The sequence below is a fragment of the Vanrija pseudolonga genome, chromosome 6, assembly GCF_020906515.1.
Source record: "Vanrija pseudolonga chromosome 6, complete sequence".
Taxonomy (NCBI): domain Eukaryota; kingdom Fungi; phylum Basidiomycota; class Tremellomycetes; order Trichosporonales; family Trichosporonaceae; genus Vanrija; species Vanrija pseudolonga.
Genome location: NC_085854.1, coordinates 712,089 through 724,504, shown reverse-complemented (window position 1 = coordinate 724,504; position 12,416 = coordinate 712,089). Strand labels below are relative to the sequence as shown.

Below are 12,416 nucleotides of genomic sequence, written 5' to 3'. Positions count from 1 at the left end.
ACAGCTGCAGAAGCAGGAGGAGCAGCAGGCATCTGTCGGGCATGTTTTTGCAGAAGCCGCCGCCGCCGTCGCCGTCGTCAATGTGCCTGTTTGCCGCCAGGACGCCACTAAAAGGAAACTTGTCAGACTGGCCAGAGGCAGGCAGACAGGCAGCAGGCAGCCACGGCCAGAGGCGCCATTGCTCTTGGACAGGGTCGTCCTAATTCTATCTCGAGCATCTGCCTGCCCAGCATGCCTGCCTGACTGACGCCAGCCAGTGCTAAACTCTGCCTGCCTTGCCTTGCTCTACGCCCATTTTCCTAAAGCGTCCTAGGGTCTCTCTATTGACTGACGAGACAAGGCCGGCTCGTCGTCCCTCCTCGTCATCCAGAACAATGGGCACACAGGGGCAGCCACCACCACCTGCCTGAGGCAGACTCCCCCTAAACCTTCCATAATGCATACCTGCTAGGGAGCGATCGTCTCACGCCTGCTTGCCTCCCTTGGCCACTACTTGCATCGCATTCAACGTGCATGTCGTTGTCGATGCGATTCTTGCATGCACGCACCGACGTGTCTGTGCAGGCAGGACTCTCGGCCTCGCTCGGTCGGCGAGTAGACAGGTGACTAGCCATGCTGCAACCTCATCTCCGGCTCGGCCATTGATCATCCCCACTCATATACCTCGTAATCGGCCACCATATCATCATCAGCACTAGCATCGGCACAATAACGTACAACAGGCAGTCGTCAGCTGGAGTCGCCGCAAGCACACATGCCCACCAGCCCACCAGGCCACCACCAGATCCAGCTTCATGCCCCGCACCCAAACCGGGGCTAGTGGGCCCAATGCATTCCAGCATCAGCCAGGGTTACATACATAGCTCCACCATCCATGACCCAGAGCCTCTCCCTGCCCTCCCTGGAGTGACGAGACGCGAAAGCCCTGACTGATTGATACTTTCCATTACCCAGAAGACAAAGTGCACTAAGGCCGGGCCAGCGCCACGGCGGCGGCGTCGGCGTCGTTCCCTCCCCCAGCCTCCATTTCTGAGTTTCCTAGACCCATTGTTCAACAACAACCGTTGAGCCTTATAATGTCGAGCAGCGCAGCTGGCGCCGCCACAACTGAGTAGTAGCGACAACTTCAACGACACGAGACAATCCGTCGTCGGGCCGACGGAAGTCGTGTTCCTTTTTGAGCGACGGCACATCCAAGAAGACTGTCAACATCGCGTACTTGCAAGGGTCGTTCCAGCTGATAAGGTTCCGAGGTGGTGGCGACTGCTCTGCTCCTGCTCAGGTCGTGTCGGCCGCCCTACCACCGCCTCGCGGTCTCTGAAACACTGCTGCTTGTGCTGCCTGCCCGATCCCTCTCTGCCCGCTGTGGCCTCGCATCCTGGATCATGGAATCCTCAGGTCGGCGCGGGGGTCGGCGAATGCTTCCGGACAGCCTGCGAGCGAACACCTGCCGCCGCCACCGTGGCGATCTTGTCATGTCTGACTGCGGAGGCTGGCTGGCTGGCTGGCTGGCCCTCACTAGCGATTGTTTCTCACCGGCTGATCCGTCTCGTCTCACAAGGTTCTTGGCGCGCAGCAGCATCAACAGCGTGTAGGTTTGCTTTATGTAGAGGTAATAGAGGGGATGCAAAGCCGCAACTTAACTCAATGCGACCGACCCACTGCGCCTTTCCGTTCCGTAGCCTCCGGGAAGTATCAATGGTGAATAGGCTCAGCCACCCACAATGGACGCCGCCGCCGGCGGCACCGCCCGCTAAAACAGCAGCGAGACATCATGACGCAGACGGCTGGCTTGGTGCAAGCCACCGAACCACCTCACAGCTAGCCAGGTAGCATTCCATGCCTTGGTAAGTGCGTGGCGTAAGAACATGGCAGCATTGTCTCAGCCTCGAGAGAAACGAGACAGGCGTCTAGACGACCCGTTTCAACGGCGCCCAGAGTTGGTGGTTAGTCGCTGTCAGAGCTAGCCGCTGTCAGAGCTGGTCGCTGCCAGAGTTAGCAAGCACAGTTGGTTAGTCGCTGCCAGAGCCTGCCGGGCCCGGCCAGAGTTAGTCGCCTCGAGACAGACGGATCTCGACTCAGACCGATACCGGAAAGAGATAACTCTGAGCCTATTCATGATATATACATTGTGCCAGCCAGGCCCCCTGGCGCCCTCCGTCGGGTTCGCAGGATCTATCTCTGCGCGCCGTCGCGCCACACAAGCCCAGAGGGCGAGACGACGCCGTCGAGCACAAAGTCGCTCGGGGTCACGGGGACCGGGGTGTCGACGAGCTGCGGCGAGAGGGCGAGCGCGACTGGGCGGCGTCAGTGTTGCTGGGAATAGACACGACGCACTCAGTAATGGCTTGCCCCTTGTGGACGAGTAGGAGGCCAGGAAGCGGTCGTAGTGTGCCTTTCCGCGGCCAAGCTGCGGGTCAGGATTGTCTGTGGGTGGGGCAACACGTACGCGGTTACATGCCGCGTCGAACGCTACGCCGGGGACGAGGATGAGGTCGAGCGCGGGTGCCGAGGTGTCGTTGACTGCGAGCGAGTCAGATGGAGATGATGCACGAGCAAGAGGTAGACGACCCACCGTCCTCGCGCCGCTCGCCGTCGTGCCCGGCGTCCCGGCGCACCGTGCCAGGGTCAAGGATGCCCCACTTGTCCAGCGGGCACGCGGCGAGGTCGGCGGGCGAGTAGAGCCGCAACATCTCCATGAGCGGGGTATCTTGGTCTGCCTGCGAGGCCGCGGGGGGCAGGTAGGGGGTGTACAGTGCCTTGTTCGCTGCGATCGTCGGCATCAGCATGCCGTCCTCGAACGCACAACGCAACGCACACTGTAGCAGGTCGCTGACGATCGCGCCGGTGCGCAGCTCGCCCTTCTTCATAGACAGGTAACACCCCACGCTGCGCGCCTCCTGGTAGAACTTTTGCTGCCTGAGCACGTTGAACACTGCCGCCGCTGAGTGTTAGCTGTGTCACGGGCGCGCGACTCACACTGCTCGGACAGCTGCTCCTCCGTCAGCGCGCGCAGCGTCCGCAGCATGCCCTTGCGCAGGAGCGCCTTGTCGGCGAATACGGCTGCCATGTCGTCGTCGTTGTTGTGGGGGCCGGGCATGGGGCCGGCGCGTCGTGCACGATATACTCTCGCTCAGCGTTGTTGTTGGAAATATGTGTCCTCGGCGTCGTTGTTGAAAGCCAGGTGCTGGAATGTCCAATCCGGGGCCCCCTGCTTGCCCAAGACTTTCGGATCCCGCCGCGATGCCGGGCTCGTTGGTCACCGTCGACTTGATTTTTCAGAACGTCATCCTCCTGCTGCTGGCCTGGTTTGCATTCTTGCCTCGCATCACACTGCACAGGGGCAGACAGGCGACATGGTGCCCCCTCTCCCGCGTACCGTCATCATCGACTACTACGACTCGTGTAAGTCGTCTTCTTGGTGGGGGCCGGGCTAGCGCGCGATAAGCCAGCCAGCTCCGCTCCCCATCGCACCATTCCGCCGTATCGTAATCGCTCACGCCCACTCCACAGACACAAACAACCTCCTCATCCTCTTCACCCAGCTCTACTCGGACAGCGAGGTCCTGCGCAAGGTCGTGGTCATCAAGGCGGACAAGTATGACTGGTATGTGGGCGCGTTGATCCGGCCGCTGCAGAGCTGACCTCGTCCAAGGCCCACATTCCGACGCGAGGTCATCCCCAACACCGACTGCGTGATCCTCTCCCCTGGTCCCGGCCGGCCCGACCACCCAGCCGTAAGCCCAGCGTGCTAGAGAGCGCCGCTAACCCTCAGGACATTGGCTTCGCGCTCGAGCTGCTCCGCGAGCACCCCGTCCCCATCCTCGGCGTGTGCCTCGGCCACCAAGCTTTGGGCGTCGCGTTCGGTGGCAAGGTGCGTCTGGCGCTATAGAAGCGTCACTCACACCGCAGATCATGAACACGCCCAAGATCACACACGGCCACGTCGTCCGCGTCGTGCCCGTGTCTCCTCCCCTCGGGCCGTTCGCGTCCCCCATCTGGCCGGCCGAGGCCAACGCCGGCTTTGACGCGGTCGTGTACAACAGTCTCGCGATCGACCCCGCCAGCGTCCCCTCCGAGCTCGAGATCACGGCCTGGTCTGACCCCCAGAACGGGAGCGAGCCGACCATCCAGGGCCTGGCGCACAAGGAGTTTCCTCTCTGGGGCGTCCAGTACCACCCAGAGGTGAGTTGTGGCAGCCCGAGCAACGCTGACCCCACTCCAGTCCATCTCGTCGACGCGCGGTAACAGCCTCCTCCACGCCTTCCTTGACAAGGTCCACGAGTTTCACCACTGCCCGCCAGTGTACCCCCGCCTCGAGAAGCAGATCGTGTCCGCGTGCACTTACCGTGTCGCGGCTTCGGCGGCCCCCACTCGCTCGACCTCGCCCGTCCCCGGCCTCAACCCCGTCCGCGAGAAGGCCAGATTACAGCTTGCGGAACGCCGTTTCGGCGACCTTGGCAAGGAGCGCGAGACGAGCGAGATCTACGAGCGTGTTGTGCGGACGGAGACGAACCGTGTCGGCGAGATCTGGCTGGATGGCAAGAGTGTGAGTTGTCGCTGGATCGACTCTGGGGAGGCAGCGGCACAAGCTCACACCCACAGCCATCACGCCCTACGACAACGTCACTCACCGCGCCGACCTTTGTCATCACCTACGCGCTCTCCACACGTACAGTAAACCTTTACACCCCGGCAAACCCGGAGACCCCAGCGGCCTCCCTCGTTCTACATGGCGGTGAGACCTTCTGGTCATGGTTCAACGCCGGCCAGTCGGCACTCGCTGAGAAGGTTGACGGTGAGGCTGGTGGCTTCCGCGGTGGCTGGGTCGGATGGTTCACCTACGAGATGAAGGAGGAGAGTCTGGCAGGTTACCGCCGACCCCCTCAGGCGGTTGTGGAGCGTGTGGACGCCGTGTGGTCGTGGTCCGACAAGGTCCTCGAGCGGAGGGAAGACGGCGAGTGGATTGCCCGTGCCGTCATTGCCGACTCTGGATCGCCTACCGGCGCCGACATGCTCGACTGGCTCCACTCGAACGGCGTCGAGTTTGGCGTGTCGGCTGCATCAGCCGACGAGTTCATCTCCAAGGCCGAGGACGCGCTCAAGTCCGCCCCCCAGCCCTTCACCACTCCGACACCCGCATTCCCCCAATTCCGCCCTCGCATCTCGGGCGAGACCCACATGTCGCGCATCGACGCATGCCGTGAAGCCATTCGCGAAGGCGAGAGCTACGAACTGAACCAGACCATGTCGTTCATTGCCACGCTTCCGCCAGACTCGGACCGATATGCCACATATATCCGCCTGCGGCGCTTCAACCCAGCATACTACTCGACATTCATTTCTTTCCCCGGCATCCTCACGCCAAAGGGCCGCGGCCTGCACGTCCTCTCGTCGTCCCCCGAGCGGTTCCTCCAGATCATCGGCGACGTTATTGAGATGCGCCCTATCAAGGGCACTGCGCGCCGTGTGCAGCCGGGACAGTGTGTCTGTGTGCCCGGTAGAGGCTGTGGCGGCACCGACAAGGGCAGCGAGGCTTGCATCGCCGAGGCCAAGTATGAGGACGAGAGGCGAGGCAAGGAGTTGAGCGAGGACCTCAAGGAGCGCGCCGAGAACCTCATGGTTGGTGTCCAAGCTGTGATGCAGAACTGACTCACCCCAGATTGTCGACCTCATCCGCTCCGACCTGTTATCCTGTTGCGTGCCCTCGACTGTCAAGGTACCTCAGCTGATCGCGCTCGAGTCGTACGGGGTACACAACCTCGTGACGACGGTGCGCGGCACGCTCGCGCCGCAGATTGGCGCCGTCGAGGCCGTCAAGCGCTGCTTCCCGCCCGGGTCGATGACGGGCGCGCCCAAGCTACGCTCGGTCCAGCTGCTCGACGACTTTGAGGAGCACTACCCGCGCGGCATCTACTCGGGTGCGCTGGGGTACATCTCGCTGTGCGGCAGCGCCGACCTGAGCGTCGTCATCCGCACCATGGTCCTCGAGGGCGACCAGCTCAGCATTGGCGCTGGCGGCGCCATCACGTGGCTGTCGGAGCGGGAGGGCGAGTGGAAGGAGGTGTTGACCAAGGTGCAGTCGGTTGTCGGGCCGCTCGAGGGGTTGTGAGGGGTGTGAGGCGTGAGGCGAGAGGGAGGTTAGACCTGCATTAGCCTCTGATAGCATAATACGAACTACATTGCTCATGGGCGGCGCTGGAGCGGTACCGCGTCAGCGGTGCCGCCAGACCGAGGCTGCGAAGGACAAAAGAACACGCCGCGAATCTCGAGCCTCACCACACCAAAAGACGAGTGAATGCGGGGCACCGCCACAAACACCAGTTTTCAGCTTCCCTGCCACGCTCCCCATTTGCTTCCCTCCCCATACCACCCATACGCACTCCCCGCACCCACTCGCCCCCGCCCTCCGCGCACGCAAAAGAGGCGTCCACTGGGGTTTGAACCCAGGACCTCCCGTAATCAGCTTCGCCCAAAACGGAAATGCTACCACTGCACCATGGACGCGATGATTTTTGAGGGGACAGGGGGGCTATGAGCGGTGCGGCCAGGCAGTTGCAGGGATGCAGCGGTCTGCAAGCACCCCGAAGACGTCGCAGGTGGAGAGGGGATGGGAGGGGGAGGTGTAAGTTGGGAGGAAGGAGAGGGTGACGAGGACGAGGAGGGAGACGAGGGACGGGATACCGACGAAGCGAAGCGGCCGGCTCGCCACATCTCGCGGTACGCGTGCAGACAGGCCACCACATGCATAGTACACACCATCTCTCCCTCTCGGTTCTAGGCGCGTGGCGATGCTTGTTGTCCAGCAGAGCCAGCATCGCATCCCCTCGCGAGCCGGTACGCGATGTGGCGAGGCGAAGGATGGCGACGACGTTGGCGCGGCGTCGGCAGGCAGGCGGCACGTTCGTCCGCCGGAGATTCGGACGTGCATCAAGCTCGCCGCAATGCCCCAGCCGTAGTCCCCCACTCATGCCCAAGGCCGGCCGCTGCGTCTCTTGATCCGCAGTTGCCCGCTGCCGCAGGGTGATCCCCTGATAGCCGTGGCGCGGCGCCGCAGGTGGCGCCGCCGCGCCGCCGCGCCTCTGTATCCTCCCTCCGCCCCAGTCCAGCCGAGTCGAGTTGCCAAGCGCGCGCGCGCCCACAAGCGTCAACAACTGGCCCTGTTGCGTGCTTACCCCTCCTCCAGAACGAGATATACATAAGGGTGTGGGTGTATCGAGGGAAGCCGACCTACCTACCCACTACACCTATCTGTCGCCATGCGCACCGCCCTCCTCGCCCTCCTCGCCGCCTCGGCCGTCCTGGCCCAGAGCACCTCCGCCACCGCTGGTGGGTCCGAGATCCCCGCCTCTACGGGCGCAGGCACGACGGGCGCCGGGTCGTCGTCGTCGGCAGCGGCTACGACCTCGGCGGCAGCCAGCGAGAGCTCGCACTCGCACGCCGCCTCGTCGGAGGCCGAAGCCGAGCCCTCGACGACGACGCACGCGCACTCTGACGCTCCTACGACCGCGGCGGCGGGCACCACCGCGGCTGGTGGCGGCGGTGGAAACGGCGGCGATAATGGCGCCGGAGCGAGTGAGTCCGCCAGCATGTACTGGGCGAGGCGAGCTGACACGCTACAGCCATCCCCACCGCCAAGGTGCCCACGTCTGCCGCGTCCGCACCCGCCCTCTCCATCTCCACCCCGTCGATCGTCTCCACCGCCAAGGTGAACGCCAGCTCGGCTGCTAACGCGTCCGCCGCTGCGTCCGCCTCGGCGTCGAAGAAGGCCGGCGCACTCGCCGTCTCCGTTTCCGCGGGGCAGGTCGTCACTGCCGTCTTTGCTGCCGTCGGCGCTGGCGCGCTCCTGCTCTAGCCGATAGGTTCGAGCCAACGGACTCTGTTTTGTGTCGTAGTTTTTCTGCAAGACATGCATTCTGGTACTCTATGGCTACAGACACTTACTCCCTCCCCCCGTCAATCCCCAGCTCGCGGTCAGCCGGCCGCCGCTTGGCCCTGCCGACCGCCACCCCGAGCTCGCCGACCACACCGTTGAGGATGCTCATCTCCTGCTCTGGACCCAGCCCGATCGATTCAGACGCACCAAGGTGCAGGCCCATTACGGAGCCGGAGAACGCGCGTACCTGGTCACGGAACGCGATGAGGTCGATGCGCACGCGCTCAAGGCCGGACCGCGTCTCGTCGATGCCCGCGATCGTCGTGCGCGTCAGCTCTAGGTCACGCGAGATGCGCGTGAGCTTGGATGGGTCGCCGCCGGTGAAGAAGTGGCTCGCGATGTCGAGGGCTTTCTGCCAGCCGGGGTATCTGTCCCGCTCGGCCGTGAGGTCCGACTTGATGCCTGATAGATGGTGCAGCAGCTGCCAGCCCATCTCGGTGCCCTGTGTCGCGATGGGTATTGCCGCCGCGACCTTCATGAATAGGCGGTCGAGGTCCTTGTCGAGGCGGTTGATGAGCGAGTCGAGGCGAGACGAGAGGACGGCTGGGCTGGGCCGGTCTTTGGGAGGCAGGGCGAGGAGCTGGCTCAGGTGGGAGAACTGCTGTCAGCGGGGCTATTGCACCAGTACGTACCTCCCAGAACAGCCAGCTGAAGATGGAAACGGACATCGTGTTGATCATAACAACTTCGTCAGTGATCTCACTCGCGAGGTCGGCGAGCTGTAATGGGTGAGCGCAGGGAGGGTCACGCCACCCACGTCAATCAGCTCCTGGCCGATAATCAGCCGATCACTCAACGTCGACCCCGTCTGGATCGCGATACCGAGCTCGTGAATCCTGCCGTTAGCGTCGCACACCCACACCCAACCCACTTGACATGGCCCAGGCCTTCCGTCATTCGCCCGTCACCTAGCGCCTGCAGGCTGTCGAAGATATCTTTGGCGTTGCGCACCTCCTTGCTCAGCTCGCGTGAGACAGCGGCGACGTCAACCTCGATCGGCTGGGAGAAGAGTCTCCAGAACGGCTTGGCTGTCGCGTTGGGCGTGATGCCCGTGCTGAGGAGCGAGAGAGGGCACAGGACGTTGGTGAGGAGGCAGGCGGGGGTGGCGACCAGCCGGAGAGGCAGGAGTGCCACCGTTGTCGGCAACGATGCGTCGCCAGCAGACGAGAAGACAGAAAATATCGCGTTGCGCACATACGATACGGCGATGTAAAGTAGAGCAGCGGCGACGGTGATCAGGATGGCGAGGTTGACGACATGCCACAGCACGGGACTCAGCACTGCCTGCAGCGGGGCCAGGAGCAGCCGCAGCGGAGCAAGCACATACTCGAGTGTCGTCGACAGCCCTGGGCGCTCGGCACGCGGAGCCGTTCGCTCACGGACACGCCGTGCATCTCTTCGGGCAGGCGACGAGATGGCGGTGCGCGGCGAGGAAGGTCGCGCGCCTTTAACAACGAAGCGTTTCCTCGGAGTCGTGTGGCGCGCGTCGGCGCTATGCGTCGACGATGTCGACGACGGCGGGCGAGCGGGAGGCGGCGGCACAGGCGGTGGGCTCGCTGCTGTCGGCGATGGTGGGGAGTTACAGCTGAACACATCCCTTCCAGCCGGCCGTGGTGCTGGCGCCGGCGTCGGCGTCGACGATCGCCCGTGCCGATCCCGCGGGCTAGCGTACCCCGTAGAGGCGGAGTACGCCGAGTTAGCCAAGCCATGCAGCGGGCTCTGCGGTGCTGGAGAAGGGAAAGGCGAAGGCGTCCACCCGGCGTTCGCGGGCGGGGGCAGGATGAAGCTGTACACTGGCGCTGCGTGGGGCTCGGGGGCCGGCGAGAAGGTGAGACTTCGTGACGACTGTACCGGCGCCGGCGCGCGCGGCCCGCCCGGCTGGTGGTGCTGGTGTTTCGGCGGTACGGGCGGCGGTTGAGGCGACGCCGTGTCTGACCTCTCCCCCCGCCGGGGTATGGCGTACTGCGGCGGGAGGGACATTGTGATGGTGGTCAGAGAGAGAGTGAGAGTGAGATGGCGTGTGCGTTAGTGGCTGTTGATCTTTCGTGACAACATGGGAATGCGGGGCCCTTTTGCCACCGGCAATTAGGCGTGCGGGATGGAATTGGATGGGGCACGCCTATCATGTCCATTCTGTGGCACTCTCTACCTCGTCCAGCTATGTCCAGTGTCCTGTCCATGTGTCCGTCCCATAACAACCATGTCCTTTCCTTTGTCCGTGCCCGTCTTCCGGGCCCGAGCCTACTCCTCAACCCCGCCCACAGGCGTGCGCAGCAGCTGCTCGAGCGCAATGACCTGTTGTATCGTCAGCTCCTCCTCCTTCCCCCCTCCCCCACTCACGCGGAACGTCAAGTGCACGCTAACCAGCTCGCGCGCGCGCTCGAGCATCTCGCCGCTAGACTCGAACGCCTCGGCAAGGAACATCTTGACCAGCGTCATATCGCCCAGGAGGTCAGGGATCGCGTCGACAAACGCGGCGAACACGGCGTTCGCGAGCGCCAGGCGGCTGGCGTCGAAGAGGGGCGTGTCGCGCTGGTAGAAGACGGACAGGTCGCGCTCTGCGAGGATTCGGGCGAGCGAGGCGTCGTAGCGTGCCAGGATGGTCTGCTCGTCCATTCGCGCCAAGGGGCATAGCTCGAGCGAACGCCTGCGCGCTGCGGATATATGCTGCGAGCTGGAGCCTCGGCGGCCAACGCTGCGGGCAGCTGCGGCACGACGGTGCCCAGCTACGCATCGATTGCGCCGGGCGCAGCAATCAGCGCGTCACAGTCGTCACATTCAACGGACATCATTGGCGGGGGCGGTGTGGTCGCGAACGGGGGCACGAGGACGCCGATGCGCCTCTGGTCGGTGATGCAAGTGCGCCTGGCCGGAACAGGTGCCACTCTGCGGCGCGACGCAGCTCGATGTGTTTCCAATCTGTCGGTTGCCCGGTGGGCGGTATTGAGGGCCATGCTGTCGGCGTTGTATGACGCGCATGACGACGAGGGCGTCGGGCGAGTGGGCGGGAGAGGTAGGAGTCGACTGCCACCTCGATTGTGCATACCTCGTTTTCTCCGACACGGCAAGTCGTCTAGAGAGGTCCATGTACGTCGCTAACCAGAGTGCGTGTCCGCGTACCGTGTTCGTGCCGCAAACGCTGGGCGACGGTAGCAGTGGCCAGCAGCGGACGGCGTTGAGGTGTCTATCGCCATGCTGCCAGCCCGTGTCATCTCCTCGGCGCGGCCGACGTCGCAGGGATATCCACTCTTGCACTCGTCTGGCAGTCAGTGCACGGGTCAGCTTCACATTCCTTGCAGGGTAGTCATTGGATCTGTCTGTGGCTGGTGCGACGAGCGGTTGGCGGCGCCACGACGCTCCCGCGCACGCCGTGCAACGACGCGCACGTCGATGAGGGCATCCCTCTACCTACGCCTATGCATTCATAGCCACAGGTATTGGCTGCGGGTAAGTAGGCGCGGCGCACGCCTACCGACTCAGGCTTACAGTTCAGTGCCCATCGGCGCCTCCGTCGTGACTCCTTGCCCGCCCTGATCGAGTTGTTTCCCACAGCCCCTCCAGCGTGTGTTTGTTGTTGTGACGACAAGCACAAGGTGTGACGATTGCTGCTGCCGCCGACATTTGCCCCTCGCGGCGCCGGAGTTGGTGGGCTGCGGGCTGCCGCGGCACGCTTCCCACCATGAATGCATACAGCAGCAGCAACAGCCAAACACATATCTATGCATTCTACTTGTACTTTCCTTCAACTTGTGCACACCCGCGTCGTCGTTGTACAGCATAGATCCCTTATCTCATCAAAAGCCAGTCCAGCCCAGGCCCGACGCGGACGCACGCAGCCAAACATTGCGACGTCGACGACGAGGCCACGACCCGCCTGCCCGCCTGCCTGCCTGTCTGCCGCAGAGCAGATTTAGATTTGGTTGGCCAACCAACAACCAGAAGTGCACTGCAATCAAAGTGCTCACTCGACAAGTCGCAGACAGCCCATTGTCCCCTCCTCCCCGGTCCCCGCCCCGTTGATCCCCGGCGCCCGCTCTCTCGGCTCGTTCACTCGACGTCCATCACCACGCGCCATCATCATCGTCCCATCGGTGCCCGTCTGTGCACCGTGCCGAGCGTCCCACTCACCCCTGATCCCTTTCAGGATCTGTCACGTGGTCACACTAGCGCCATTCCCGACTTTTGCGCGCCAGATCGCCTTGCCCCTCCCTCCCTTGTTGACATGAGCGCGACCACAACTCTTGTCCCAACATTCACTGTGACTACTCCATACCCAGACAACAACCACTACAACACGGACGACCTAGCCCTCCAACCGCTAGTGACTCGGCATCCTCGACTGCGTGCGAGCGTCTCGGTCCCATCCCACCTAGACGACCTCGGCTCTCTCGACGCGTACGCCACGCGGGTGGAGCACTCGCGCACAGTCACCACCACCCACGCCGGCTCCAGCTCGCTCGACCCCACTCCCCAGCGTCGA

General features: G+C 63.5%; 5 protein-coding genes and 1 non-coding gene across 6 annotated transcripts; 2 read left to right on the top strand and 4 right to left on the bottom strand.

Annotated features, from left to right (window-relative positions):
• Positions 1 to 2,110: 2,110 nt before the first annotated feature.
• MTHFS (5-formyltetrahydrofolate cyclo-ligase) lies at positions 2,111 to 3,070 on the bottom strand (the record flags this gene model as incomplete). The annotated part of the gene is made up of 5 exons (XM_062774596.1): positions 2,111 to 2,297; positions 2,338 to 2,523; positions 2,576 to 2,767; positions 2,819 to 2,944; positions 2,980 to 3,070. The coding sequence occupies 5 exons, from the start codon at positions 3,068 to 3,070 to the stop codon at positions 2,176 to 2,178; spliced, it is 717 nt and encodes a 238-aa protein (XP_062630580.1). The 3' UTR covers positions 2,111 to 2,175.
• A 231-nt stretch (positions 3,071 to 3,301) lies between these two features.
• pab (Para-aminobenzoate synthase) lies at positions 3,302 to 6,193 on the top strand. Its single transcript, XM_062774595.1, has 8 exons — positions 3,302 to 3,405; positions 3,514 to 3,607; positions 3,656 to 3,737; positions 3,776 to 3,874; positions 3,913 to 4,185; positions 4,226 to 4,549; positions 4,606 to 5,622; positions 5,663 to 6,193. Exons 1-8 carry the CDS (start codon positions 3,357 to 3,359, stop codon positions 6,110 to 6,112), a joined length of 2,388 nt encoding a protein of 795 aa, XP_062630579.1. The 5' UTR covers positions 3,302 to 3,356; the 3' UTR covers positions 6,113 to 6,193.
• Positions 6,194 to 6,425: 232 nt separating this feature from the next.
• LOC62_06G008069 lies at positions 6,426 to 6,507 on the bottom strand. The gene is given in 2 exon segments: positions 6,426 to 6,461; positions 6,472 to 6,507. It is a non-coding gene; the product is annotated as a tRNA-Pro (tRNA).
• Positions 6,508 to 7,197: 690 nt separating this feature from the next.
• Positions 7,198 to 7,939, top strand: LOC62_06G008068 (uncharacterized protein). The gene is made up of 2 exons (XM_062774594.1): positions 7,198 to 7,575; positions 7,623 to 7,939. Exons 1-2 carry the CDS (start codon positions 7,260 to 7,262, stop codon positions 7,853 to 7,855), a joined length of 549 nt encoding a protein of 182 aa, XP_062630578.1. The 5' UTR covers positions 7,198 to 7,259; the 3' UTR covers positions 7,856 to 7,939.
• On the bottom strand, positions 7,917 to 9,927 carry LOC62_06G008067 (uncharacterized protein). Its single transcript, XM_062774593.1, has 4 exons — positions 8,808 to 9,927; positions 8,694 to 8,772; positions 8,569 to 8,655; positions 7,917 to 8,537 (listed from the first exon to the last, which is right to left on the bottom strand). The coding sequence occupies exons 1-4, from the start codon at positions 9,914 to 9,916 to the stop codon at positions 7,941 to 7,943; spliced, it is 1,872 nt and encodes a 623-aa protein (XP_062630577.1). The 5' UTR covers positions 9,917 to 9,927; the 3' UTR covers positions 7,917 to 7,940.
• Positions 9,928 to 10,170: 243 nt separating this feature from the next.
• LOC62_06G008066 (uncharacterized protein) lies at positions 10,171 to 10,597 on the bottom strand. Its single transcript, XM_062774592.1, has 2 exons — positions 10,277 to 10,597; positions 10,171 to 10,231 (listed from the first exon to the last, which is right to left on the bottom strand). Exons 1-2 carry the CDS (start codon positions 10,550 to 10,552, stop codon positions 10,178 to 10,180), a joined length of 330 nt encoding a protein of 109 aa, XP_062630576.1. The 5' UTR covers positions 10,553 to 10,597; the 3' UTR covers positions 10,171 to 10,177.
• Positions 10,598 to 12,416: the final 1,819 nt, after the last annotated feature.